The sequence below is a fragment of the Brachyhypopomus gauderio genome, chromosome 16 (assembly GCF_052324685.1).
Source record: "Brachyhypopomus gauderio isolate BG-103 chromosome 16, BGAUD_0.2, whole genome shotgun sequence".
NCBI classification, from domain to species: domain Eukaryota; kingdom Metazoa; phylum Chordata; class Actinopteri; order Gymnotiformes; family Hypopomidae; genus Brachyhypopomus; species Brachyhypopomus gauderio.
Window position 1 is genome coordinate 21217925 of NC_135226.1, and position 26675 is coordinate 21244599.

Here is a 26675-nt window from a genome sequence, read left to right on the forward strand (position 1 = left end):
TAGCAGCAATAAACTGTCTAGGATATATGCTTGGGTTTTTTATTTATTTATATCTTTTCTATATCTTTTTCTTTTTAAATACATTTTAGCCACAGTAATGGTTATGGAGAAACAGCTGCAAATTACATCTTTCCATAATGATAAAGATGCACCAAATCTGTTCACCATTTAATTGTATTACACAATTAATTCACATTTCATTTTATTTCAAAACTGATCAGTGTGCACTTCCTAAATGGAAGTGCTGGGTAGTCCACTGGAACATCAGTGTTATGTCAAAACATCTTTGTTACTTTTTGAGGACCAGAACCCAGTCCATGCAGTTTGGGCAAAAACCTCAAGATGAGTTTGCAGTCTAATTTTAGCATCTTATGTAAATGTAATTGTAATGATGCAAAAGAATTCAAGAGAAGGCAGGGTTTTATACAAAAACAGAAATTTGTGAGCATGATTCACAGAGAACATTTTTATGGAGAAAATTTAAAGCTGCACAATACTGCTCCCTTTAGGCAGAAAAGGGTTCCTGCATGTGTTTGTGGAGTTTAACACATACTGAACCTTTCTGCCAGGTTCAGTGATCCTGCTCATATACTTTTAACTAACAATAAAAAGCTTACACATTAAACTCTGATTGATCAATGTTTAATTATTTCCAAGTTAAAGATGAAAGCTGTTCAAGTCTAAACATTTTGTGGTTAATTGGGTCGTTAGCCAGGTCGTACTTTCTCTTTACTAAACAAAACTAGAAGAGAGCTGTCCAAACCGCACATAGCATGATGTCTTAAAACAAGGAAAAACTGTTTATCTCTAAGACCATAAATTAATGGACTAAGACAATGCGGTGCAATAATAAAAACAATAAAATTTGAATACCTCACATTTACAAACACCATGACGTCAACCTTCCACAATGGCATTTCTATGTACGGACTTAAGAACTGCATTACACACAGAAAGAGCTGAAACGCATGCAGAAGGACAGTGGTCAGACCCTTGGAGATGGTTTTATCTGAGGAGGCCACTGCGACTGCAGTCATTATCTTAATGTAAATAAAGATGATAGCAGTGATCATCAGTACAAAAAGGAGCAGCAGGATTATAGCGCGAGCTTGTGCCAGCCAGTCTTTCTCTAACATTAACTCAATACTACACACAGCATAGGAGGACAGAGCACCAGCAGGTGCCATAGACAGATAGGCTATTAAAGGAAACAGTGGAATGATGGAACTGATGCCCCATACTGTAAGAAGTCCAAGGACTCTGGTCCTGCTGGTGGAGATGTCAGCGTGTCTTAAAGGCATGCATATAGCAACGTAGCGCTCCAGACACATTGCCACCAGAGTCAGCGGAGTACACACAGACAGAACAGCTACAACTGTACATATGATTAAACAAGGAATCATGTGAATGGCGTACTGGTAATGGCCCCCGATCATGAGCACATCAGATAACACCATGAAAGTAGAGTCAACCAAGAGAGTTTGTGCAAACAAAATGTAGCGGGTCTCTTCCTTGAACACCTCCTTTTTCAGAAATGTGTAAATCATCAAACAGTTCACATAGAGAAAAATCCCCACCAGTATCTGCACAAATGCCATTTGCGTATAAGGTCTGGAAAAATTAACCATGGTTTTATTGCTCAAGCTATTGTTAATGACCAAGTTTTGCATTTCAGTAAAACACACTAAATTTCTTAAGTATAAAGAAATAATAAATTCTGATAATGTATAATAATTATAGATTTATGTAACATAAATATATGTATAATATTTTAAAATATGCCTGGCAAATCAAGGACACAAATGAATTAACATGATGAGCTCATTCAAACATCTTGAAAAACTGATTAACAGATTACTGAAAATCTGATTAACAGATAATTGAAAATCTGATAAAGAGTTAGCTGAAACTGATGTAATTAACTGAGATATGCATTTCTGTAAAATAATTAAGAAACAGTACAAAGATATAAGTCATACGATATAGTGCAGTCATAAGACAGACATAAAACGGGCCTTACAAGTGAACCTCAGCTGAAATTTCACACTCAAATATGAAGATTCAAAATGGAGGAAAATTTATAAGTAAAAAAACAAAAAAAACAAAAACAAAAGCAGGTTCAGCTCATGATAACATCTGTCACACTTTTATATCTTTCTTTTAAAAAGGTAACGCATGTGGTTAAAGGTGGAGCCAATCCTTCCACAAAAATAGTACATCACCAATGCCGGTGCTCACAGCATTAATATCTAATGACACTCTTTTTTATAACAGTGGAAGCCTGTTTAATATTAAATATTAGAGATGCCCACTTTCACCACAAATTCTATTTTTAAATATATGCAACAAATCAGGTTAACATGTTACTCACAAATGAGGAGTATATTTCTGTACTCTCTTCTTACAACAAAGGAAAGCCTTTTAAAGCAACCGTTACAGGCCTGAGGTTACACACTCATCACTGTCGCATGGCCCTGTAGGCTGTTTTAACAGCTCTCCGCAGCTCTCTGGTATGGCTACTACCTACATGGAGAAAGGTGTGCAGAAATCCACAACTTTGATGAGCAAAACGGAGGCACATTATCAATTAGTTTAGTTTACTGGCAAATATAAGAACTGATGTGTCTGCCTAGCTGTACAGCAGAGTGGGACGCATCTCAGCCTTTAAAACAAACAAACAATAGCTTCATATTAGTTATGTAAGCTTAGCTACTATAATTACAATTAGTGAGCAGGTTTGTCGACTAACGTAATGTTTAGTCACACTTACTTTCATCAGTTGAAAATAAAACTGCTCGGACAATCTGTACACTTCGTCCAACTTTAAAGTTTGTGAATGATCCTTCAACAGTTAGATTATGTTGCTGTGGCCAGATTTCGGCAAAGTAAAGGCGAGTCACAGTCAGAGTGAACTTGCACAGATATCCCCATGCCACGTTGAAAATGCCGCTGGTGAAAATGGAAGTGATGGAAGTGATGATACGCTGCATTCACGAACACGTCCTGTTCTGGGTTCCGCTGTAATAAGGGTCTAGTTCTGACACAACCTAGAGAAAACAGCGTCGATTGCTGTGATTACTCTTTCGGCTGTTGTGATGGGGATTTTCTCAATTCCTGACCACATTGAATCTATTATCAGAGAGTAAGTTGTGCTTTACAGCAAGAACAGATCTACTCCCACTTCTTGTCAGGCCTGCTTGGTAAAGCTCATGGTATCATATGTCTGAAGTGTGTAGACTGAGTTTTCAAACAGATCTCACGTTGCAAAACTGCTTTAGCATTTTGCCTAGCCAAACCCAACCACCACATTAACTGCTGTGGTCTTGCTCTGCATGGATAGACCCTTGGAGTCGACTATCCTATACTATACACATTATGTCTTCGTGAATTATGTGTTGTTATATATATATATATATATATATATATATATATATATATATATATATATTGTGTGGTGTTTTATATATTTTAGTTGTATTGTGTATATGTAAATGACTGTGGCCTTTGTCTATGAAAAGTGCTATATAAATAAATTTTACTTACTTACTTACTTACTATCCTCTGCACTTTCATTAAGAGGCCAAGCATAGTTCACCTTGAAAGGGGTTGATCTTTTGAGGATATTCTTCCTGTCTTGCCCCCCTGAAACAGGGAGTATGTGGTAATCAAACCTCATCAAATTGATGTAAAATCTCTAGATTCCGGGTGATATAGTGTTTTATCACTATAGTGATATAGTACTTCCTACTAGAGTCAGTAGTGGTGTGTGTTCCCTGTAGTAATATGAAGGCCAGTCAGGTAGTTTGAGTATTTCACGGTCCATGTTACTGCCGACACATTCATGTCCACCTCATATCTGTACTGTTTCAGACGGGGACATGAAACAAACACCACAGGGTCCAACTACCTGTCAGTTTGCATTTGGGTGAGAACTTACTGGTTTCTTGGACTTGGGCTTATATTGTGCTTGCACTACGTCTGATGCCAGGCCAGCATGAATCTTTCCGAATGCAAGAACTATCATACATCTGCAATGTACATCTGCAATATCTGCATTTCCACAGCTGCCCTGACTTTTCTGGGTCTGGTGCTATTGCAGCAGCACACACTTTGTGGCCTGCAAACAGTCAGCACTTCTGACTGTGCACGTGAACACTTCTCATTCAGAGCAAAACCTGCATGTTGGAGTGGGGAGATCACTGTTGTAAGACGTTCATCATGTTGAGTTTTATGTGTCCCACACTTCAGCACATCGTCAGCGTGACAGATCACACCCTCCAGTAGCTGAGACATGCATATCCTGCAAAAGCTCCAGGCCTGACTTACTGCCAAATGGCAGGACATTAAAACAGAATTGAGCAAATGGCTCTCTAGCTTAGAAAACTTTATATGTACTGTATGTCATAGAGTTTACCCTGCACAACTTTAGTATTTATACTTTATATTTATTGCAGGCATTTTGGATCCCAAGCCACAACAAAACGAGCAAACATGCCATTTGGCAGTAGCAATAAATGTTGTTTTTAGTATGAAATTAATAAAGTTTAGGCAGAACCCACCCAGTCTACGCAATGAACAGAAATAAGAAGGGAAATCACAGAAGGCATAAATTCTCCTTTCATCAAAATATTTTCAAAATCTCCTCCATCGTCATCATACATGCTAACAGGGAAATGGTACAAACTGCCATTGTATCTGGATGTAACATACTCTTGTGTAGTCAAATAAAACTGAATTATATTCTGCCATGTCCCTTGACCACATCTAGAAAAAAAAAAATCGTTGATCCTTCTTTTCTTTCTTTGCGGTCTGGGTCTGATGCCAAACTCTGTTTTTATGTTCTGTGCAGCCTGAAGTTCCTGTCTGACTCTGCACAATCACACTGAAGAAAATCCTATGCTTCACATCAAAAGGGTTTATAGACTGAAACGGCTCAATTCTCACAGCATACCAAGAAGGTGACGCCTCTCCTTATCAGCACATGATGGAGCATTTGTCTTTCATTAGTTTGGGCCTGATGAGGACATGGTGTCAGTCCAAAGCAGTGCATCCCCTGTGTTGAAGACTTGAATCGGCAAGGTACACGTCACAGTGAGCCTCTTGTAACATCACCCTGTGTTCAGTGGCCATCCAGAAGGAGTGTGTGTGGATTTGAGATGTGGGATCGTGCATGTGTTTGCTCCAGTAGCCTCTTGCTTTGGTCAGGGGGAAAGTACTCAAAAGTTAGGCTCAGGGAAAATAATGAGACCTAGTAAAAGAAGTTCTCAATATAGCCTCTGCCACAATTTATTTGTCTTCACCTGAGGCAAGATGCATTTATATGCATTCTGAATATAATTCTTTTAGTTGGCCTACAATGTCTTGTCGTTGGCCTACATGACAATAATAGTTGCAATGAATAAAACAGTTCCCACAGGACAATAAAAATCATCAAAGTGATATCTTTGTGGTGAGTCTTTGATTACACAGACATGAGATTTTGATGGAAACAAACTTGAGTTATAATAAATCTTCTATTTCTCCTGAGCAAAAAGACCACCATTGTGTGGAAGGTTGTAGTTGGTGGTTCTTTTGCGGAGTCACCTGGAAACACTATGCTCCTTAAATGAAGATAATCTGGAGTAAGCATCTTAAGAGAGAACCATTAGCCAAACATTAGCCATGGTCTATCTGACTTTCTGGCACAACTGCAATACAAATGAAGGGCTCAGAAATAAGATAAAAAATTCTCCCACGTTTGAATTAATATGACAAATTAATTTTAACCCCCTGAATTTGGATGACTATTTATAAAGTGTATATATGGTTCCTTCAGTATCCTGTACATATCAAAATCCTTAGAAGTTCATTTGATCTGCATTCAACCTCAAAATTGCCTAATTTTTATGCCAATGGTCTGGACTGCAGAGTTAAATTATCAAAACATGTTCATTTTAATTCAGATTGCAAATGATGTCAAAACAGCATTTTAAATGTTCGCTTTCTATGTGCAATTTGTATATTTTACAATCTCACAAGTGGATTTTATAATCTCACAATTGTCTTTTATAATCTCCATCATAAATCATTTATTCTACCCTTTTCTTATTTCAGCATATATACAGGGATATGTGGTAATACAGGATACATCTTTGAATGTATAAAATAATAATGAATAATTTTACAACACGCACAGACTAGCATTCTCATTGAAGAAGCTATTTTCCACCATTACGTACATTTAATTATTGCAAAACCCCAAAAGTTCGAGATGCAAGTTGAACTTTTTTCCCTCCTCCCTGCGGCAAAAGTCAAAGATGTTTTCAAAGATGTTGTTGTGGAAGCTGGCCCTCTGGGTCACGCAGGTCATTAACGTTCAACCGTTTGCATTTCACAATTTCTCCAATTAGAAGCAGACTGTGAGTAAATGCCTCTGTGTAATGCCTCATATCACACTGATTGCTCTCCAAACAAACAAGCTTATCACTAATTAGGAGCCAAATGCATGCATTGATTTAATAATTAATGACCATGTTAATTACTTTCTTAGGCCTAATGAGCCACGGGGGTTTTCACGTTACTCCGAGGGTAAACTGGTGGATTTACATCATCACTGAGGGGATAATTACAGTAGCTCATTGTTGTCACTGCTCATTTCTCAGTGACGTACAATCGGCTGTTTTGACATGTGGTAGTTCCACTGGGTGCTGTCATGACTCCACACACAGCGCCATTTTGTGGCCTGAACATGAAGCTGGTGCTGAGATTCTTTAAGACATCCATTAGGCATTTTTGTCGAAAACATATATATCGTCATATATAAGCAGCATGGGTGTAAAAAAAAAAATCAATAAAATCTATGTCTGCTAGAGACTATAGTGTGTCTATTAAAGTCTGTAATATGTCTGTTAAAGTATTTAGTATCCACCATCCAAATAAGATTGTGAGACATACCTAGACGCATAGACCCAGAGTGAGTTTTGGACATCGGTGTGTTCAGTCCCTACGCTGCACCCAGGCATGTAGGACTAGGTCAGCCCAGCAGAAGCAGGGAAGAAGCTCGGCTGATTTGGCTAAGATCTCAGAAGGGGAAACCATGGTGATGACCACCAACAAGTGCAAGGTTAGAAAGTTTGATGATGGTGGTGGAACCCCAGACATGAACCCCAGACATGAACCCCGGTTATGAACCCCAGATATCAACCCCAGACATGAACCCTGGTTATGAACCCCAGCTATGAACACTGGTTATGAGCAGGTGAATAGATATACAGCATCTCTGTGTACTTTGCATGATGGGGGTCAGTGGCATCTCTGCAGTCTCAGTTCAGCCTTAATGGATTCACTGGGTGATATTGAGCCAACAGATGCGCTGTTTGTAACGTACGCTCACAATCTATAACGGGCTGCTACAATTACTAGCTCATAGGTAGCAGTTAAAGAACCTGCTGGCTGTCTGCATTTCAGTTCTGCCTCTTAATTAAGAAAAAACCTTTCATTTTTATTTTATCTTTAACCTCTTGACCTGTTTTTGCCATTTATTGTAAATTTATTCCATGTAAATTTGTCTTTTTAGATTTGTTGTCCATGTCCATATTCTTCCCCAACCTAAAAAAATAATTTTGAACATATTAAAAATTCTCCACAAGGTATTTTGTGTGTCAGCTTTCCTGTGCAAATGTTTGTGCATGTGCATTTAAGGTGATTGCATCAGCTGCTACTACTGCATCAGCTGTGTTTGTTAGTCTGGGCCTCCAGATGGTTGTGTTGTTCAGGCGAGGCCTGTCTCCTAACCCCCCCACCCCCGTCTCCTAACCCCCCCACCTCTAACCCCCCACCCCTGTCTCCTAACCCCCCACCCCTGCTCTGCAGCAGACTGATGTCTTTTCTATTAGCTGATATTCCTGTACGATGCCGTGGTAACAGTTCTTGACCTATTGCCTGTCATTCCACCTATGGAAACATGTCCACAGCGAGACATACATTACATTTTATGCATCTGGCAGACACTCTTATCCAAAGTGACTTACAATTTCAAGCATGTTCCAGAGGTTGGCAAATGTAGTGTGGAGTGTGTCCAGTGGTACAGTATCTAGCTCTCTAGCCCAGATGTGATTTGAACCCCAGTCCCCTATAGGAAAGGCAACGTTGTTAGCCAGTAATAGCAAATCCACTGCGGTGAACTGTGAATTACTCAACCTCAGCAAATGAATAAGAAAGGGTGAGAAATGTACATCAGCACATCCTTGGAGTGCTAGTAGGCGTGATGTTCTGGACCTTAGGGCGTCCTCTTCTCATGGACTCAGTGCGGAATGTGTTGTCCAAGCTGCCTGACCTGGTCTTCAAGGGACTGAACTCCAGTAAGGGATTCTTGACCAGCAGCTCATTATGTGCTGGAACAGTCATCATAAAACACCATGAAAAAGACATGTAGCCCTCCCAGACGCGTAGCCCGCCTCCCAGACGCGTAGCCCGCCTCCCAGACGCGTAGCCCGCCTCCCAGACGCGTAGCCCGCCTCCCAGACAGTGCTTTACTCCTGGCTGAGACAGTGACATGGCCACTCAGTGCTTGCGTTATGCCCCTTATCTTGTTCCAGGCTCTTTGTCGAGATGCTTACAGGCTCTCCCCTTCCCACAGGTGTCCAAACATGGCTACAACATCAACGTGTCTGCCCATGCAGTCAGGCAAAGAGGGCCTGGTCCACCAAACCTTGCTTCATCAAGTGTGTGTGTATGTGTGTGTGGGTGTGTGTGTGTGTGTCATTGGTGTAAATTATCCTTGGCTGGGGCTACAGGGCAGTCACCTGTGGAAATGTTTTTTAATATGTTTACTGTTTAATGCCTAATGTTTATAGAATATAATTATAATTATTTTATCTTTTCCATATAATTCTATTATCTGTCCTATCTGTCCATTTTCATTATGTATCATTATGCACATTTACGTATTTAAACCACTGTGCCTCCAGCTGGATCTTTGGTGCCCCCTTCAGGTGAAGCTCTTGAGAACTTATTCTGTTTACAGACCCCCAGCAGTGAAGTGACATATCCGCCCCGCCCATAGAGTGTGTGTGTGTGTGTGTGTGTGTCTAATTTGTGTTTGTCCTTCCTCCATCTCTGTGAGCAGCTGTCCTTGAAGCTCAGTGCGAACCCTCTCTGGTAGTTTCAGGTTTGTGCAACACCACACGCTTGTTTGAAAAGCTTAATCTGGAGGAAGATGACTCCATTTAATGTGGACATAAAGTTTGCTTGAGCTAACAGAGATGTCACTTAATATTACATTACTGATGTTTTATTTAATTAATACTTTATCAATGGTTATTTAACAAATAGTTAATCATCAATTAATCAAGCAACTTCAACCCACTCCTTCCCTGCTCCGGAAAATCTGTCCCGACTCAGTACAGACTGATCATATATTACCATGCAATTTCTGTATAGTTTTTCAAGAGCTGTTAAACCCCTGCTAGCAGTGGAATTTTTTATTTCACTTAGTCACAGCTCTGTAGCTCCCGGTGTAGCCTGCTTTAGAGGAAATACAACACACAGTCTGTTCTCTGCCCTTCAGGTAAGTGTTGCACTCTTAAATGGGTTTCATTTGAGACTGCCACTCTGCCGATTCAGCTCTTTACCTGAGCAATGAGGTCTCCAGTCAGAATGGTGAGTGCCATTATTAGCCTAGGTTAACATCAGTAACCAAGTGTTTGTTTCTCAACGTCTGACAGGTGGAAGAAATACAATTAAAGTCCTTAAAGAGTGCAGAAACCATTATAGTTGTATATTCAAACCAAACAGCAGATGGAGAGTTACTCATAGCATGGTGTTATGAAGATAATGTGATACTGTGATCCTGTGATATTCCACTCCCCCAAAATTTGAATGAATTAATTCAAGTGAAAGTACACTCACCGGCCACTTCATTAGGTACACCATGCTAGTACCGGGTTGGATCCCCTCTTGCCTTAATCCTTCATGGCATAGCTTCAACAAGGTACTGGAAACATTCCTCAGAGAGTCTGGTCCATATTGACATGATTAACATCACACAGTTGCTGCAGATTTGTCTGCTGTACATCCATGATGTGAATCTCCCGTTCCACCACATCCCAAAGGTGCTCTATTGGACTGAGATCTGGTGACTGTGGAGGCCATTCGAGTACAGTGAACTCATTGTCGTGTTCAAGAAACCTGTCTGAGATGATTCACGCTTTATGACATGACGCGTTATCCTGCTGGACACTGTGGTCATAAAAAGATGGACATGGTCAGCAACAATACTCAGGTAGGCTGTGGTGTTGACACGATGCTCAATTGGTACTAATGGGCCCAAAGTGTGCCAGGAAAATATCCCCCACACCATTGCACCACCACCACCACCCTGAACTGTTGATACAAGGCAGGATGGATCCATGCTTTCCGAATGTAGCAGAAATCGAGACTCATCAGACCAGACAACGCTTTTTCCAATCTTCTATTGTCCAATTTTGGTGAGCCTGTGCATATAATAGCCTCAGTCTCCTGTTCTTAGCTGACAGGAGTGGCACCCGGTGTGTCTTCTGCTGCTGTAGCCCATCCACCTCAAGATTTGACGTGTTGTGCGTTCAGAGATGCTCTTCAGCATGCCTCGGTTGTAACGACTGGTTATTTGAGTTACTGTTGCTGTTCTATTGACTCAAACCAGTCTGGCCATTCTCCTCTGACCTCAACAAGGCATTTACGCCCACCGAACTGACACGCACTGAATATTTTCTCTTTTTTGTACCATTCTCTGTAAAACCTAGAGATGGCCTGCGAGAAAATCCCAGTAGATCAGCAGTTTCTGCTGTGAGTTTTCAAAGTCACTTAAATCACCTTTCTTCCCCATTCTGATACTCTGTTTGAACTGCAGCAGATCACCTTGGCCATGTCTACATGACTAAATGCATTGAGTTGCTGCCATGTGATTGGCTGATTCAACATTTGCGTTAATGAGCAGTTGGACAGGTGTACCTGATAAAGTAGCTGGTGAGTGTATTTCATTATATACTTAATTTTTGGGCACTAAGAAAAATATTTAAAGCTAAATAAAACAATTGCTGACCAATTGCATAAGAACAGTTTTGTATGTGATATTTTACATCATATGCAATCTACAAGTGTAATTTTTGTGTAATTTTTAAAAAGATCAGCAGAGGGCACTGCCTCGCAAAGGTCATTCATAAGCAGTCTAGCACAAGAGATACACTATGGAGTTTCCTGAAATGCTATTTTTATTTAAGAGTAATTTCAGAGATTTTGGACACATGTAGACATTCATGAATTTTGGATATATTTTTTATCATTTGGCTTGGTCTAGATAAATTCAGTAATTCATCATATCATGCTAGCTTTGATGTCTAAAACATCAGAATATCAGACCACACCCATGTAATACCTACTCGATCAAAAAAAAAAAACCCTTGAAAGTCAAACTTTCATTTTGTTGATATTCAGGCTTGCTGCAGAATTGCCTCCTCTTTCATCAGCAGGTTTTAAACACAGCTCCCAGTTCTGACAGCTCTTCATCACCCTTGGAGAGGGAGGAGAGGGGGAGGAGAGGAGAGGAGAGGAGAGGGGGAGGAGAGGGAGGAGAGGGGGAGGAGAGGAGAGGAGAGGAGAGGAGAGGGGAGGAGAGGAGAGGGGGGTGTTCCAGTGAACGGTTTCATGGTTTTGCCTTCCAGAAAACAAAGAAGCCCTCACAACAGACACAAGCTCCATCCTGCTGTCACGTGGCTCTTTTCCTGTTCAGCCAGACACCGTTCTGTGATCCCAAATCCTCCATGAGCTGTTATGGAGTTCCTCTTTGAGCATCTTGGCTATGTTTGTGGGTATCTGAAACAGTTCTTGTAGATAACGACACAGCCAGGAGATGCAAAACTTGTGTGTATTACTGCAGGATGTATGAAAAATATATATTTGTACTAATACTACCTTTTAACATGAATCAAAACTACTATAGTTACTATAATTTTATTATTTCACCCACTCTAATATAATTTCACCACTTTAATCTGATCAAGGTCACATTTCTGCTCATGTTTGAGGTGTATGATTAGTGAAAGGATGAGATAAAACATACTGTTTAATCTCCAGATTAGGAGGTGGTCTCTCCGTCTCTATCTGGCCTTCTCGGTCTTTAGATAATGGGAAGACATTATAATGTCTAGTAAGATACCAGATAGCCTATACGGTATGCAGATTTATGGTGTTAAGTGTCTTATCTATACAATACTAGAATTACCTTATTGTCTTACTAGATTCATTTTGGCGTGTTGAAAATCGTAAGAGAAAATCACAAGCACAAGTCTTCATTTGTGGAAATGAATAACAATAACAATAATGATATAGTTCTTTACATATAGAACACAAAGATGATTTTGCATTACAATGATGCATTTTCTATGTTATAGGGAAGAATGAAGCTGATTTCTGTTACATTTACATTACATTTTGAGGTTTACAAATGCACTTTTTAAGAAGACATGTCCCTGATTAATAATCTATGAATAATTGTTGCATTGTAAATCTAGTAAATCTATAGCATAGATTTTTCAGAAATGCATGTTGCTTTTGTAAAATGAAAAATAAAATAAGTAAAATAAGGATATAAAGATATAAAAATTGTAACAATTGAGAATATTTTTGAAAATAAGTACCTTCAGATGACTAATGTTTACTGCAAATACATGGACTAGTCTTCTTGCCACTAGAGGGCCCCATCACCAAGATTATTGCAGGCAGAGATATCTACTGGTGCGAGCAAAACGTGTTTCAAACAGAGAGCCAGGAAAAGTTCAAGAAAAAAAAGTTATAAAAATAGACCAGCGTACAAACCTTCTCTAGCCAGTCCAGTGTAATATATGATACTAAATCTTCACCCGTTGACCTTCTCTTAGCTGAGACGGAACCATCATGAAGAAGAAACTACTGCATTGTTCTTTTAAATCTTTATTGTTTTTTTGTTGTTGTTGTTTTTTGACACTACAGAGAACACTAAGAGCTACACAGAGCTGTGTTTGAGGCCACACAGAGAGAGGAGGAGAAAGAAAGAGAAGAGAGACCTCACTCGGCAGGGCCAGCGTCACCACACAGTGCAACAAGACAGCATATCAAATCTATGCTGAAAATAAAAAATAAAAAAAAAGGAAAAAAGGAAAGAAAAAATTACAACTAATAGTTCAACAAAGAACCTCTGAATGCTAAAATACAAAACACATATATGCACAAAAGAGAAAACAATCAAACAAAATCAATTGAAATCGGGCACCTTTCAAGGTCTGCGTAAAGAACTGGTGCTGAGGTAGACAGTACAACAAAATAAAAGACAATAAATGTAAAACTGTTTCCACAGAGGACACCTCGCCTTCACAAAACAGAAAAAGAGGGGAAAAGAATATGGATTAAAAAAATGGATTTAACAAAAAAAAAAGAAAGAAAGAAAAACAAACTCCATTTGGTCCTATGTGATGCTCAGTGCTTGTAATCGTCAAATCGTATGACAATGGCACAGAATGAGCACTGTGGAGATGGCTACTTCCTGGATGAAGCAAAATAAGAGTCAGGGACATAAGTCAGGGACACATAATAAGAGTCAGGGACATATGGAGGCCTTTAGTTACTGGCTGTCCAGAATGCTACAATGACTGTGATACGACAGACCAAACGTCGCACAGTGTCATCCGACTAGTGGCCAGCAGGAGATGATTATAAGGAAACAAAAATAATTTCATAACGTGCAGGGAAAAAAATGGCGCGGATGGTTTCGCCTCACTGCACATCTGTGATGCGTCCGCGCAGATACCTGTGGGAGTCGTGCCCGTCCCCGAACACACTTAGCTCCAGCACTAAGCTTTTGCACGGCCTCCAAACATGTAGAATACTTTAAGGGACAAACTAAATCAACAGGTTTGCCTCCGAGGGCGAGGATGTGTGATTCCTCCCTCATAAGTAGTGCATTTAAACACTGAATTACCACAATAACTCTTTTGACTCACAGTGCACGCACACAAGGACCTGCATACAACTGTGAATATGAACCGGATCTCACAGTCAGAACGTGGTGAGCAGAATACAGGGACACAGAAACATCTCATCTATTCAATTGTTGTGGTTCTGTGGTGCTCGACTTGTGTAGGCCTACAGTTCTTGGCAAGAGCATATCCTCATCAGCTCACACTCATAAATGTGGAATCACCATCAACGAAGAACACACACCCAGCAGCAAGGAGCACAATATGAGCTTTACAAACATCTACTATCAAACATCATCGACATCATAAAAGAGGCACAAGAAAAATAATGCCACTCAAAATGAATAACAAACACCATGTAAAAGTTACCGTAGAAGTACTGGACTCACTCCAATATAAACAGACAAGGACCGCACATTACAGCATACAAAAATACAACAATTTGATATTTTTTTTTACTTATCAAAGTGCCACATTTGGCTCTTGTCTGAAAGTGAAGATGTATTTTTGCTAGACAGAAACACATCTCTCTTGTGTCATTTTTCCCCGTGAGTTACGTGCATCCCACACTTTGTGCATGTAGTTGTACTTTACGTCCTCGGACGGCTCTACCACTGAATCGTTTTCACATAAAAAGATGCCAATTGTATTCACACTGTTCAAGCTTATCCTTTATATCCAAGCTCAGTAACATCTAAATTTTCTGTTTGCAACCAATCAAGGTAGTCCATCTATTTCAAAGCCTTAAAATGGTTAAATCAGATGAGGAGTGTAAATTTGATGACTTATCAAGTTCTCTCAGAATGACGCAAAAGATGAGATTGGATGAAAAAACGAATTATAAATGCAACTGAATGGACTTTTGTGCAAAACAGAGAGCACAAAAAGGTAGCAGAGGTAGCACATACGCAGAGGGCTGGAAAACACTCGAGGAAAGTTCTAGAAGGACTCAACTTGGCAACACAACACAGCGAGGAAGGTGCAGCACACATGGAGGATGTGATCAGGAAAACACCACGAAATGCCCCTTGTTCCTCCCCAAGTGCAGCTCGTGACGAAGAGGAGGACAGAGCGGAGACCACCAGAACAAACACGCGTGAGCGAGAACACCGCGATTCAAGTAACATGTTTTCAATCTACCAAGAAAGAAAATCTCCCTTTAATCTACATTTTCTTTGACTCTCCTTCTTTGACTCTCTTTTAATCTCTCCATTTAATCTTTCCTTTAACGTTCAGGCTACTGAATATTAAATTAAAGGATACCCGAACATGCCACCTACATACCATGTAATACAGTTCATTAAGTTTATAATTTACTCTATGTACGACATGAGCAAACAATTGCCAACATGATCAACAGAATTGGGATCTACCACAGCTCAAAATGGGAGTCTTAATCCACTGAAACTACATCAGTTTATAACAACATCTGACTTGACGATGACTGCAGGTGACAAACATCTCTGCAACACTGGATTTAGATCAGGCGAAAAGAGTGGACAGCCTAAGGAAAGCAAACCGCCTCTCTGTCTTCATGCGGAGCATGTTGTGGGCATGACGTCTGCTCAGTCGTGAAAGTGCACAGTGTAGATTCTCGTACGTTTGAATACTTCTATTCAACGGCCCTGAACATCCATCACATTTCTTCAGCAGAATGCAGCATCATTTGAGAATCTGTTGAGCTGTAATGACACGGCCCCATGTAAGTGCACTCCTGGCTGACGGGAGTTTGTGATAGACCTGTACTTCTGATCAAACGCTGTTTTGATTGGATAAAAATTTGTTTAACATTGTTTAACAAACATTTAACATTTGTTAAAAAGCAAACAAAAACATCCCAATTTTGGTGCTCTTTCACTCGGTTATCTGCTTATACTGTGAGTTTGGCTTTGGTAAACAAATACTGATTTACACAGGTGGGTTGTATAATTATTCAACAGTTTGCCTACAAGTCTTGAGAATTTAAAAAATGTTATTTGATATTACTAATAACAACAAAACGAAGTGCAAAGATGCTGGACATTTTCTTTTTCTCAGTAGCGCAGGAGGAATGAGAGTGGAGGTCCGTCCTGTGAGCAGGAGGCAGACGTGCTGACAAACACCGTGTATCATTCCCAGTCTTGAACTCCCAATAAAAGTCCATTACGTTCAAATCTAAAACACACATTTCCATCTGCCATTGTGAGAGGGTTGGATCACCCCTGGAGATGAACTTTAACACGTTCATATCGAGTTATACACACGCATGACATGTTCCATCACTTTCCGTCTTTAGCTCATGTTTCCAGAGAGACGCAGGGTAGGCAACACGGACCGGCCCGGACCGGCAAGCCCGTCCTCCCCCCGTGGAGGCCCGCGGGCCGGACTCATACGTAGCACAGGTACAGGTAGGTCTTCTCTATCCTCCAGTCCGGGGGGACGTCCTCGGGCCTGTGGGCCTTCATGTGCTTCTGCATGGCCGAGAGGCTGGGGCAGTACTCCTGACAGATGGTGCACTGATAGGGTGAGGCGCCGTTGTGCGTGCGCAGGTGCTTGATCATGGCGGAGTAGTCCCGCGAACGCTGGTGGCACAGCTTACACTCGAACGGCTTCTCACCTGCGGGAGGAGTGGAACTTAGTAGAGGAACACACGGAAACCCGAGGGTGCGGCCCGTCGCGCGTGGGCCGATCTCCCGTATGAAAGGGGGCGGGGCAGCAGAGCAGCAGCTGACGGGACCGCAGTCTCTACTGGGCCGCCGCGATCGGACTGTTGAGCCAGTGCTGACGGTGGGGGTAAAGGTCACCAATTCCGCTACGAGCTGTCTCGTGGGTTGGTGGCCTTTTGCCGGTAGCTTGTTTCGCCTCTCGTTATCGACACGCGTACGGTGTCCGACCGCAGGCCCGTCGGACAAAAAGAAGTCAACTATTTGGCAGCTACCTGATAGCATGGCAGATGCCTTATTGAAGAACAGAGAGGAACAGCCTGTAATTCCACCTCAACCACAGACTCTGCGGGCCAAGCCTGAAGTCCGATCTGTGCTGTCGGGAGTGATGGATGATAATGACCCCCCACCAGGAACAGGAAACAAATTTGAGTCCAATCATCAAAAAAATCAAAAGGGGGTCTCACCTGTGTGTACACGGTAGTGGGGGTCTCACCTGTGTGAACGCGGTGGTGGGGGGTCTCACCTGTGTGTACGCGGTAGTGGGGTCTCACCTGTGTGTACGCGGTGGTGGGGGTCTCACCTGTGTGTACGCGGTAGTGGGGGGTCTCACCTGTGTGTACGCGGTAGTGGGGGTCTCACCTGTGTGTACGCGGTGGTGGGGGTCTCACCTGTGTGAACGCGGTAGTGGGGGTCTCACCTGTGTGTACGCGGTAGTGGGGGTCTCACCTGTGTGTACGCAGTAATGGGGCTCTCACCTGTGTGTACGCGGTAGTGGGGGTCTCACCTGTGTGTACGCGGTAGTGGGGGTCTCACCTGTGTGAACGTGGTAGTGGGGATCTCACCTGTGTGAACGTGGTAGTGGGGGTCTCACCTGTGTGAACGCGGTAGTGGGGGTCTCACCTGTGTGAACGCGATAGTGGGGATCTCACCTGTGTGTACGCAGTAATGGGGCTCTCACCTGTGTGTACGCGGTAGTGGGGGTCTCACCTGTGTGTACGCGGTAGTGGGGGTCTCACCTGTGTGTACGCGGTAGTGGGGGTCTCACCTGTGTGTACGCAGTAATGGGGCTCTCACCTGTGTGTACGCGGTAGTGGGGGTCTCACCTGTGTGAACGCGGTAGTGGGGATCTCACCTGTGTGTACGCGGTAGTGGGGGGTCTCACCTGTGTGTACGCGGTAGTGGGGATCTCACCTGTGTGAACGTGGTAGTGGGGATCTCACCTGTGTGAACGTGGTAGTGGGGGTCTCACCTGTGTGTACGCGGTGGTGGGGGTCTCACCTGTGTGTACGCGATAGTGGGGATCTCACCTGTGTGAACGCGATAGTGGGGATCTCACCTGTGTGTATGCGGTAGTGGGGGTCTCACCTGTGTGTACGCGGTAGTGGGGATCTCACCTGTGTGAACGCGATAGTGGGGATCTCACCTGTGTGAACGCGATAGTGGGGGTCTCACCTGTGTGTACGCGGTAGTGGGGGTCTCACCTGTGTGTACGCGGTAGTGGGGGTCTCACCTGTGTGTACGCAGTAATGGGGCTCTCACCTGTGTGTACGCGGTAGTGGGGGTCTCACCTGTGTGAACGCGATAGTGGGGATCTCACCTGTGTGTACGCGGTAGTGGGGGTCTCACCTGTGTGAACGCGATAGTGGGGGTCTCACCTGTGTGTACGCGGTAGTGGGGGTCTCACCTGTGTGAATGCGATAGTGGGGGTCTCACCTGTGTGAACTCGGTAGTGGGGCTCTCACCTGTGTGTACGTGGTAGTGGGGGTCTCACCTGTGTGTACGCGGTAGTGGGGGTCTCACCTGTGTGAACGCGGGTGGTGGGGGGTCTCACCTGTGTGAACTCGGTAGTGGGGCTCTCACCTGTGTGTACGCGATAGTGGGGGCTCTCACCTGTGTGTACGCGGTAGTGGGGGTCTCACCTGTGTGTACGCGGTAGTGGGGCTCTCACCTGTGTGTACGCGGTAGTGGGGGTCTCACCTGTGTGTACGCGGTAGTGGGGCTCTCACCTGTGTGAACGCGATAGTGGGGGTCTCACCTGTGTGAACGCGGTGGTGGGGGGTCTCACCTGTGTGAACTCGGTAGTGGGGGTCTCACCTGTGTGAACTCGGTAGTGGGGGTCTCACCTGTGTGTACGCGGTAGTGGGGGTCTCACCTGTGTGTACGCGGTAGTGGGGGTCTCACCTGTGTGAACGCGGTGGTGGGGGGTCTCACCTGTGTGTACGCGGTAGTGGGGGTCTCACCTGTGTGTACGCGATAGTGGGGATCTCACCTGTGTGAACTCGGTAGTGGGGGTCTCACCTGTGTGAACTCGGTAGTGGGGGTCTCACCTGTGTGTACGCGGTAGTGGGGCTCTCACCTGTGTGTACGCGGTAGTGGGGGTCTCACCTGTGTGTACGCGGTAGTGGGGGTCTCACCTGTGTGTACGCGGTGGTGGGGGTCTCACCTGTGTGTACGCGGTAGTGGGGCTCTCACCTGTGTGAACGCGGTAGTGGGGGTCTCACCTGTGTGTACGCGGTAGTGGGTCTCCAGCTGGTGCTTCAGGCTGAACTTCTTCCCACAGCCGTTACACTCGTAGGGTTTCTCCCCCGTGTGGATGCGCTTGTGTCCCTTCAGCGTGCTCTCGTCCCGGAAACAGCTCCCGCAGAACTCACACTCGAACGGGTGGTCACCTGACCCACGGAGACACGCCCACCCCACTCACATGTTACACTGCTGAAACTGGTCACATGACATATTGACATCAAATCGGCATTCGGAACCACTGGAGGAGTAACAGTGATTATCAGAAAATGTGTTTTGAGGACGACTGGCCAGATGTAGTGAGGGTGTGGGGGTGTGGGTGTGTGGGGGTGTTGGGGTGTGAGGGTGTGGGGGAGTGAGGGTGTGGGGGTGTGAGGGTGTGGGGGAGTGAGGGTGTGGGTGTGTGGGGGTGTGGGGGAGTGAGGGTGTGGGGGTGTGAGGGTGTGGGGGAGTGGGTGTGTGGGGGTGTGAGGGTGTGAGGGTGTGGGGGAGTGAGGGTGTGGGGGTGTGAGGGTGTGGGTGTGTGGGGGAGTGAGGGTGTGGGGGTGTGAGGGTGTGAGGGTGTGGGGGAGTGAGGGTGTGGGGGGTGTGAGGGTGTGGGGGTGTGGGGGAGTGAGGGTGTGGGTGTGTGGGGGTGTGAGGGTGTGGGGGTGTGGGTGTGTGGGGGTGTGAGGGTGTGGGGGAGTGAGGGTGTGGGGGTGTGGGTGTGTGGGGGTGTGGGTGTGTGTGGGAGTGAGGGTGTGGGGGTGTGGGGGTGTGGGTGTGTGGGTGTGTATGAAGGCGTGAGGGTGTGAGGGTGTGGGGGTGTGGGGGTGTGAGGGTGTTGGGGTGTGACATGGGGAGGGTCTGTAAGTCACAGTTATGTGGGGTTTGTCTATATCTCTATATATCTCTATATGTCTATATATTTGTCTATATCTCTATATATCTCTATATGTCTATATATTTGTCTATATCCCAGTCATCACAGCTCGTGCGCTCCCGTGCGTGGTGACTGTCTCTGACTGCCTGCTAATTGCTTTCCTGCAGTTTCCTGTGTCATGTTCTCAGTGGCCAAGCGCGAGGACAGCCATGTAACGCTCGCCGTATTTAACATACGTCAACTCAGGCGCCTGCGATTTAAGTCATCAGCAGTGACCCGTGATGTTCATTATCTCCCTGTGCGAGTGGCGGCCGCAGCGCAGAATAAATTGCGTTTCTTGTTATGTGCGGTCATGCCCTGACTTAAGCCCTCCTCTTAACACACAATGCAGAGAGTCCAGAAGCCTGTTTTCCAGCCCGGCTTTCACATTCAAATGGGCTGCGGGCGGGAGCTCGCCAGCCCGGAGTGAACGGGGTTTTATCGGAGAGGGGAGGATGCATGGGACAAAATCCCGGGAGAACAGATATGCGATGATGGATAGAGTGGCAGTCTGTAGGCATCTGTATCAGCGTATCAGATGCACAGTGTGAGGGCCCTCTAGCCCGGCCGTCATTAAAGTTAATGGAGCCGAGGAAAGCAGACGTCCAGACTGACTCCCTCCACCACGGGCATGCTAATGCGCTTATAGCCACTCGAAGACTACACACACACGCACGCACACACACACATACACACACACACACACACACACACACACACACTCGCACACGCACACCCACACGCACGCGTACGCGCACGCACTCGCACGCGCACGCGCACACTCACACGCACACGCACACGCACACACACACACACACACTCACACTCGCACGCACGCACGCACGCACGCACACACACACACACACACGCACACACACACGCACACACGCACGCACACAGATGCACACACACTGAGCTAACGTCATTTATCTCACCACATACAGAGAGCTGCTTTCTTATGCGTGGCATGTTTTCGCCTTATGTTGACCTAATTGATCTTTTGTAAGACAGGTATCTGTGAGCACCTTTGGTGTGGAGCCATCACAGGTCACGTCAAAGCTGCTTATTTTGGTCAGTAACACCACATCACAGAATGGTCTGTAGATTTCAGTCACAGTATGAAAATTATTCAGGAAAAAAAAATAGGCTTCCATCATGGAAAAAAACCCCTCTGTACTCTTGGACAAAATGGCATGAAAAGGCATGAAAGGCGAGCTCAGAGAAGGGCTTCAGAGAGCGTTCTGTGCCATAAACAATCCTGCTCGCTCCTCGCTGTCTGCGCTATCAAACACAGCTGTGAACGTTAGACAGCCGCCACTGTCTGCAAATGGCCTGCCAGTGAAACAGAGAGCGGACAGGAATGGCATATTAATGAGAGGGCGGCACACGTGCAGAATGTTGAGAAGCGAGTGAGAGCAGCGCTGGGTGCATGCGGACCGGGCCAGATGTTCGCTCTGATCCTCACCCACGCCTCCGACACCGACACGCAGCACAGACACCGAGCAGCTCGCACATCTGGATTAAAGCTGTACGCCACACGCCCCAACATGGCGGAGGCTGTGTCTGTGTCCCTGCCGTGTCTGTGTCCCTGCCGTGTCTGTGTCCCTGCCGTGTCTGTGTCCCTGCCGGGTCTGTGTCCCTGCCGGGTCTGTGTCTTTGCCGTGTCTGTGTCCCTGCCGTGTCTTTGTCCCTGCCGTGTCTGTGTCCCTGCCGTGTCTGTGTCTTTGCCGTGTCTGTGTCCCTGCCGTGTCTGTGTCCCTGCCGTGTCTGTGTCCCTGCCGTGTCTGTGTCTTTGCCGTGTCTGTGTCCCTGCCGTGTCTGTGTCCCTGCCGTGTCTGTGTCCCTGCCGTGTCTGTGTCTTTTTTTTTGCCATTTCAGGCAGAATACTTGAAATTCAGTTTCTGACGCCTTTACACACGAGAGTTTAGGTCAACAATGCCCTATAAACTTATTTGAGAAACAAAGGAATCCACTGAGGGGTGTGTGAGAATAGTTGACATTTACCCAGACAGCCAGGAACATCAGAACAGTTCTCGGTTTTCATAACAGAGTCAGAATGTAATGCATGGGTGGCATGTAAAAAAAAAAAAATAAAATGTGATATTTCTCATCATTTCTGTTGCCCTCTTGTCCAAGATTAATGTGTAACGTACATATGCCTCACCCATCTTTGGCAATTTCACAGTTTTTTCAGGTTGACATAGAAAGCGATTCCAGACAGGCCAGCCAAGAGACGCGTCTCACCGTCTGCTTTTTGTCTTTCTAACATTTTGTCTTTCTAACATTTTGAGACATAGAACAAGTGTGACCTCATAACGATGTCAATAGCACTGTAGGTCTGGATGAAACGACGACGCCCAGTGTCGATGGCGCAATCGGCGAACGGAAAAACGCGCTTTCGAGTGTCCGTCCGACAGAGCAGGGCGGAGTTGCGAGGGGCGGGGCTTGTGCAGGGTAGGCGGGGCACGTGGGGGAGCGGAGCGTACCTGTGTGTGAGCGGAGGTGGCGCTTGAGGGCGGTGTGACTGGGGAAGGTGCGATCGCACTCGCTACAGATGTAGCTGCACACGCCCGCGTGAACCTCCATGTGCTGCTGAAGGGCCTTCTGCGTCTGGAAGCGCTTCCCACACAGGAGACAGAAGACCGCCATGTCTGAGCCTGGGACAGAGGGGTAGGACACACAGACCACCATTATCATAACCTACAGCACGCAAAACCATGACGTGATGTGTTTCATGCAACTGTGTCATTAGAAATGAACACCATGAATGACCAGTGATGTCAGTATACAAACTGCATACACCACCACAGACCCTCTCTCTCACACACAGACACAAAGACATCTCTTTGTCACACACACACACACACACACACTCTCTCTCTCTCTCTCTCTCTCTGTCTCTCTCTCTCTCTCTCTGTCTCTCTGTCTCTCTCTCTCTCTCTCTGTCTCTCTCTCTCTCTGTCTCTCTCTCTCTCACACACACTCCCCCCCTCTATCTCTCTCACTCTCTCTCTCTCTGTCTCTCTCTCTCTCTCTCTCTCTCTCTTCTTTCCCTCCTCAAAATTGTGCAGTCTGGTATCTCTCACTCCAGTCAATAATGTATCTTTCAAGTAAAGCTGTCTCTAATTTAAAATCTATCTGAACTCCCAGGGGCGGGCTCATGAACAGTAGGTTGAGATTGACTTCCCACTCAATCAGTCAGCATTTGCCTTAGAGCTCAGAGAATCAGGGGAGAAAAAAAGCTGACAGTAGCACCCGAGACACATAAGAATCAGCTTCTGTTTTGGATCCCATGAAGACCGCTAGTACGGGGAGTTTTGTGCAAATACACGCCGACACGCACCCTTTTCACACACCCCCAACTCCACCATGCACTGCTGTTATTTCTAATTTTAAAGATAGACACTGAACCAAAGAACTAACAACCAGAGGCCAAGGTAGGTTGCAATCAGGGTTAACCTGATCTAGGGTTGGAATTAGGGTTAACCTGATCTAGGGTTGGAATTAGGGTTAACCTGATTTAGGGCACTACAGATCCTTGTACAAATTTCTCACTAAAGAAAACCAGCAGCAGAGACAACTTGTTATAAATCAGCATGTTATTATGAACACTGTCATGGTTCAAAACACCATCAGCATGTTGTTATGAACGTTGTCATGGTTCAAAACACCATCATATCTGACAGGTGACACGCTAACATGGCATCAGCTCCCTGTCTGTGCTTTGGTGAGTTTTCCTGTGTCAGAGCCAAAGAAGTAAAGTGATCCACAACACAGCAGTGTGGGTTCCTCACAAGCAGGGGGGCTGAATGAAGAACACAGGCCCAGATCTGGCAGAGCATGGAGCATGGTGCCCCCTACCCCCTCACGTCTTTAGGAATAATTTACCTCTACTACTCTATCTATTTATACCATCTTTCACACTCCTCTGAGACCATGCTGTCTCTCTCTGTCTCTTAATCTCTCATTCTCATTTTCTGACTGTCTCTCTCTGTCTCTCTCTCTCTGTCTGTCTCTCTCACTTCCTCTCTCTCTGTCTCTGCCTGTCTCTCTCTCTCTCTCTCTCTCTCTCTCTCTCTCTCTCTCTCTCTCTCTCTCTCTCTCTCTCTGTCCACTGCACTCCCAGCAGAGCTTTAATGGGCTTGAAGTAGCTGACAGAGCTGCTTAAGCTGGGTGAGCAGGACTGGAAATGGAGCCCGTTCCCCTCTTGAGGTGAGCGTGGGCCCTGCCCCGGCAGCCCTCATCTGCGCCTCACCCTGGTTCCCCCACAGACATGTGCTCTAACAAAGCTGGACACGGCCCCACTTTGTCCCACAGACTCACTGACGCATCAATGGATGCGGAACATGCGTGTCTAAGAACCAGAAAACAATCCCGGTATATCTTGATGTGGGAGTGAACAGCCCTGCATCTCATCATTCATATATATATATATATATAAATCCAAGCCCGGCGCTGCTATTGTGAGACTGAGGAGCCCTTCTCCCCTGATGAAAGAGGGACACGAGGAGAATGAGCAGAAGCCGATAGAGTTGGAGAGGGGTCAGAGGTCGGGAGCAGCGGAGGCAGATGAGAGAGGTGAGGGGGGGGGGGGGGGGGGGGGAGTAGGGGTGGCCCCACTGGCCACAAACACAATGAGGAGGTGCGCGTGGCGGAGGTTGGGGGGGGGGGGGGGGGGGGGGGCACCTCACTCGAGGCCCACTGCTGGCTTTCCTCAAATACCACCGCACACAGCAAATGACATTAGTCCACCAAGGAGCGGGCTCAGCTGAGCCGTGTGATTGGACAGGTAATGTTAGTCCGGGCTGCGTGATTGGACTTCTTATGTCCGTCTCCCCAGCAGACACACAGCTCAAAGTGTCGGGCTGCACACCGGCTGTGGGCAGGGATGTCTCTGTTTTCTAGTTGTATGTGTGGGATGGTCCAAACACATTTTAAAGAATTTGTGTTTGGGTTTTGATACCAAGCTTTTTGTACTGCAGACGTAGTGTTAGTCATGTGTTTGTGGTACTCTCCGACCACACAGTAGCGCCGCCCTTGGAGACTGAGCCTTGTCTACCGCCACTGTCTCGTCTACTGAACGCTTGAAGTGTGTTAGCCTTTCATCCCACGCCCAGCGCTCATCTCCCATTGGCTCGTGCAGCTGACCACCCTCGTCCAATCAGAGAGACTGACAACGTAAGAGCTGGACCCTCCTGATACACCGATACCAGCACAACATCCAATACGGCGCCACGACAACAACATCAATATTACTACACTCCTGAGAATCACTCGCCATTCAAACAATGCCCGGCCAGCAGTGGCTCTGTGGTCAGAAGCTGACCAATGATAAACAGGGTAGAGCTGGCTGCCAATTTAGAGTTTATGTCCTGAGATGGACTACCTACATGAGAGGTGTAGCAAATAGATGGCACACGGTTGGTCCAGGCCCAATTTAGGTGCTGTTATTAATGTGTTTGCATATTTTACATGCACAGACCCATATCCAGCACCAGGACCTACGTAATCCAACTATCATCTTAAATTATGAAACAGGCAATGAACACATTTGGCTTGTAATATGGAAATAAACGACCTCCTCTGGCGGGAGATGGTTTGCAGCAGGGCATAGAGCCTGCCTGCTCTTTCCCTGATCTACAAATCCCCTTTAATCAGATATGAAGACAGGAGGCAGGAGAGCATAAGGGGGGAGTGATTAGTAAACAGAAGCCCTGCCCGACGCTTCATTGACATTCGAGAGGGGTTCGCGCGCTGCATTTAAAATGCCGCCTGATGAGGACCACAAAATCAAACCATTTGTTACTGCCATAGAAGTGCCCGTGGGCAACAGGCAATTAAATTGGAATTAGTGTGGGGAATGAGATAGAGATGATTCATATGGAGAAGGAGAGCTGTCAGAGGGGGACGGTCTGGAATTCCATTAGCTTAACGGGGCAGGATATGCCGATGGTAAATGCCCCCTGGCTGTACTGTCGTCTTACCCCACGTGTCCTGTCTCACTACCCACCCCGGGACTGATTTAAGGCCTGCAACACTTTACAAACAGTAAATATCATGATCTAAACAGTAAGGGTCATTGAACTGGGGAAGAGAACCGACATGAGATGGAAATAAAGGTACTGTAGACATCAAACTGTGCTGGTCAGTAGGGTTCACACCCTCAAACTGTGCTGTCTCAATAGGGTTCACAGCCTCAGACTGTACTGTCTCAGTAGGGTTCACAGCCTCAGACTGTACTGTCTCAGTAGGGTTCACACCCTCAGACTGTGCTGTCTCAGTAGGGTTCACAGCCTCAGACTGTGCTGTCTCAGTAGGGTTCACAGCCTCAGACTGTGCTGTCTCAGTAGGGTTCACACCCTCAGACTGTGCTGTCTCAGTAGGGTTCACACCCTCAGACTGTGCTGTCTCAGTAGGGTTCACACCCTCAGACTGTGCTGTCTCTGTAGGGTTCACACCCTCAGACTGTGCTGTCTCAGTAGGGTTCACACCCTCAGACTGTGCTGTCTCTGTAGGGTTCACACCCTCAGACTGTGCTGTCTCAGTAGGGTTCACACCCTCAGACTGTGCTGTCTCAGTAGGGTTCACACCCTCAGACTGTGCTGTCTCTGTAGGGTTCACACCCTCAGACTGTGCTGTCTC

At 45.5% G+C, this 26675-nt stretch overlaps 1 protein-coding gene and 1 pseudogene across 4 annotated transcripts in view; both read right to left on the reverse strand.

Moving 5' to 3' along the window:
* Nucleotides 1-707: 707 nt before the first annotated feature.
* On the reverse strand, nt 708-1670 carry LOC143477430 (odorant receptor 131-2 pseudogene; annotated as a pseudogene).
* Nucleotides 1671-12935: 11265 nt separating this feature from the next.
* zbtb16b (zinc finger and BTB domain containing 16b) overlaps nt 12936-26675 on the reverse strand; it is a 45612-nt gene continuing 31872 nt past the window's right edge. For all 4 annotated transcript variants that reach the window (XM_076976035.1, XM_076976032.1, XM_076976033.1 and 1 more), the window contains 3 exons: nt 22520-22690; nt 19114-19281; nt 12936-16563 (listed from right to left, as the gene is read on the reverse strand). In XM_076976035.1, coding sequence (XP_076832150.1) covers nt 16334-16563; nt 19114-19281; nt 22520-22690 — 569 coding nt within the window. In that variant the 3' untranslated portion in view covers nt 12936-16333. The remainder of the gene's footprint in view (nt 16564-19113; nt 19282-22519; nt 22691-26675) is intronic.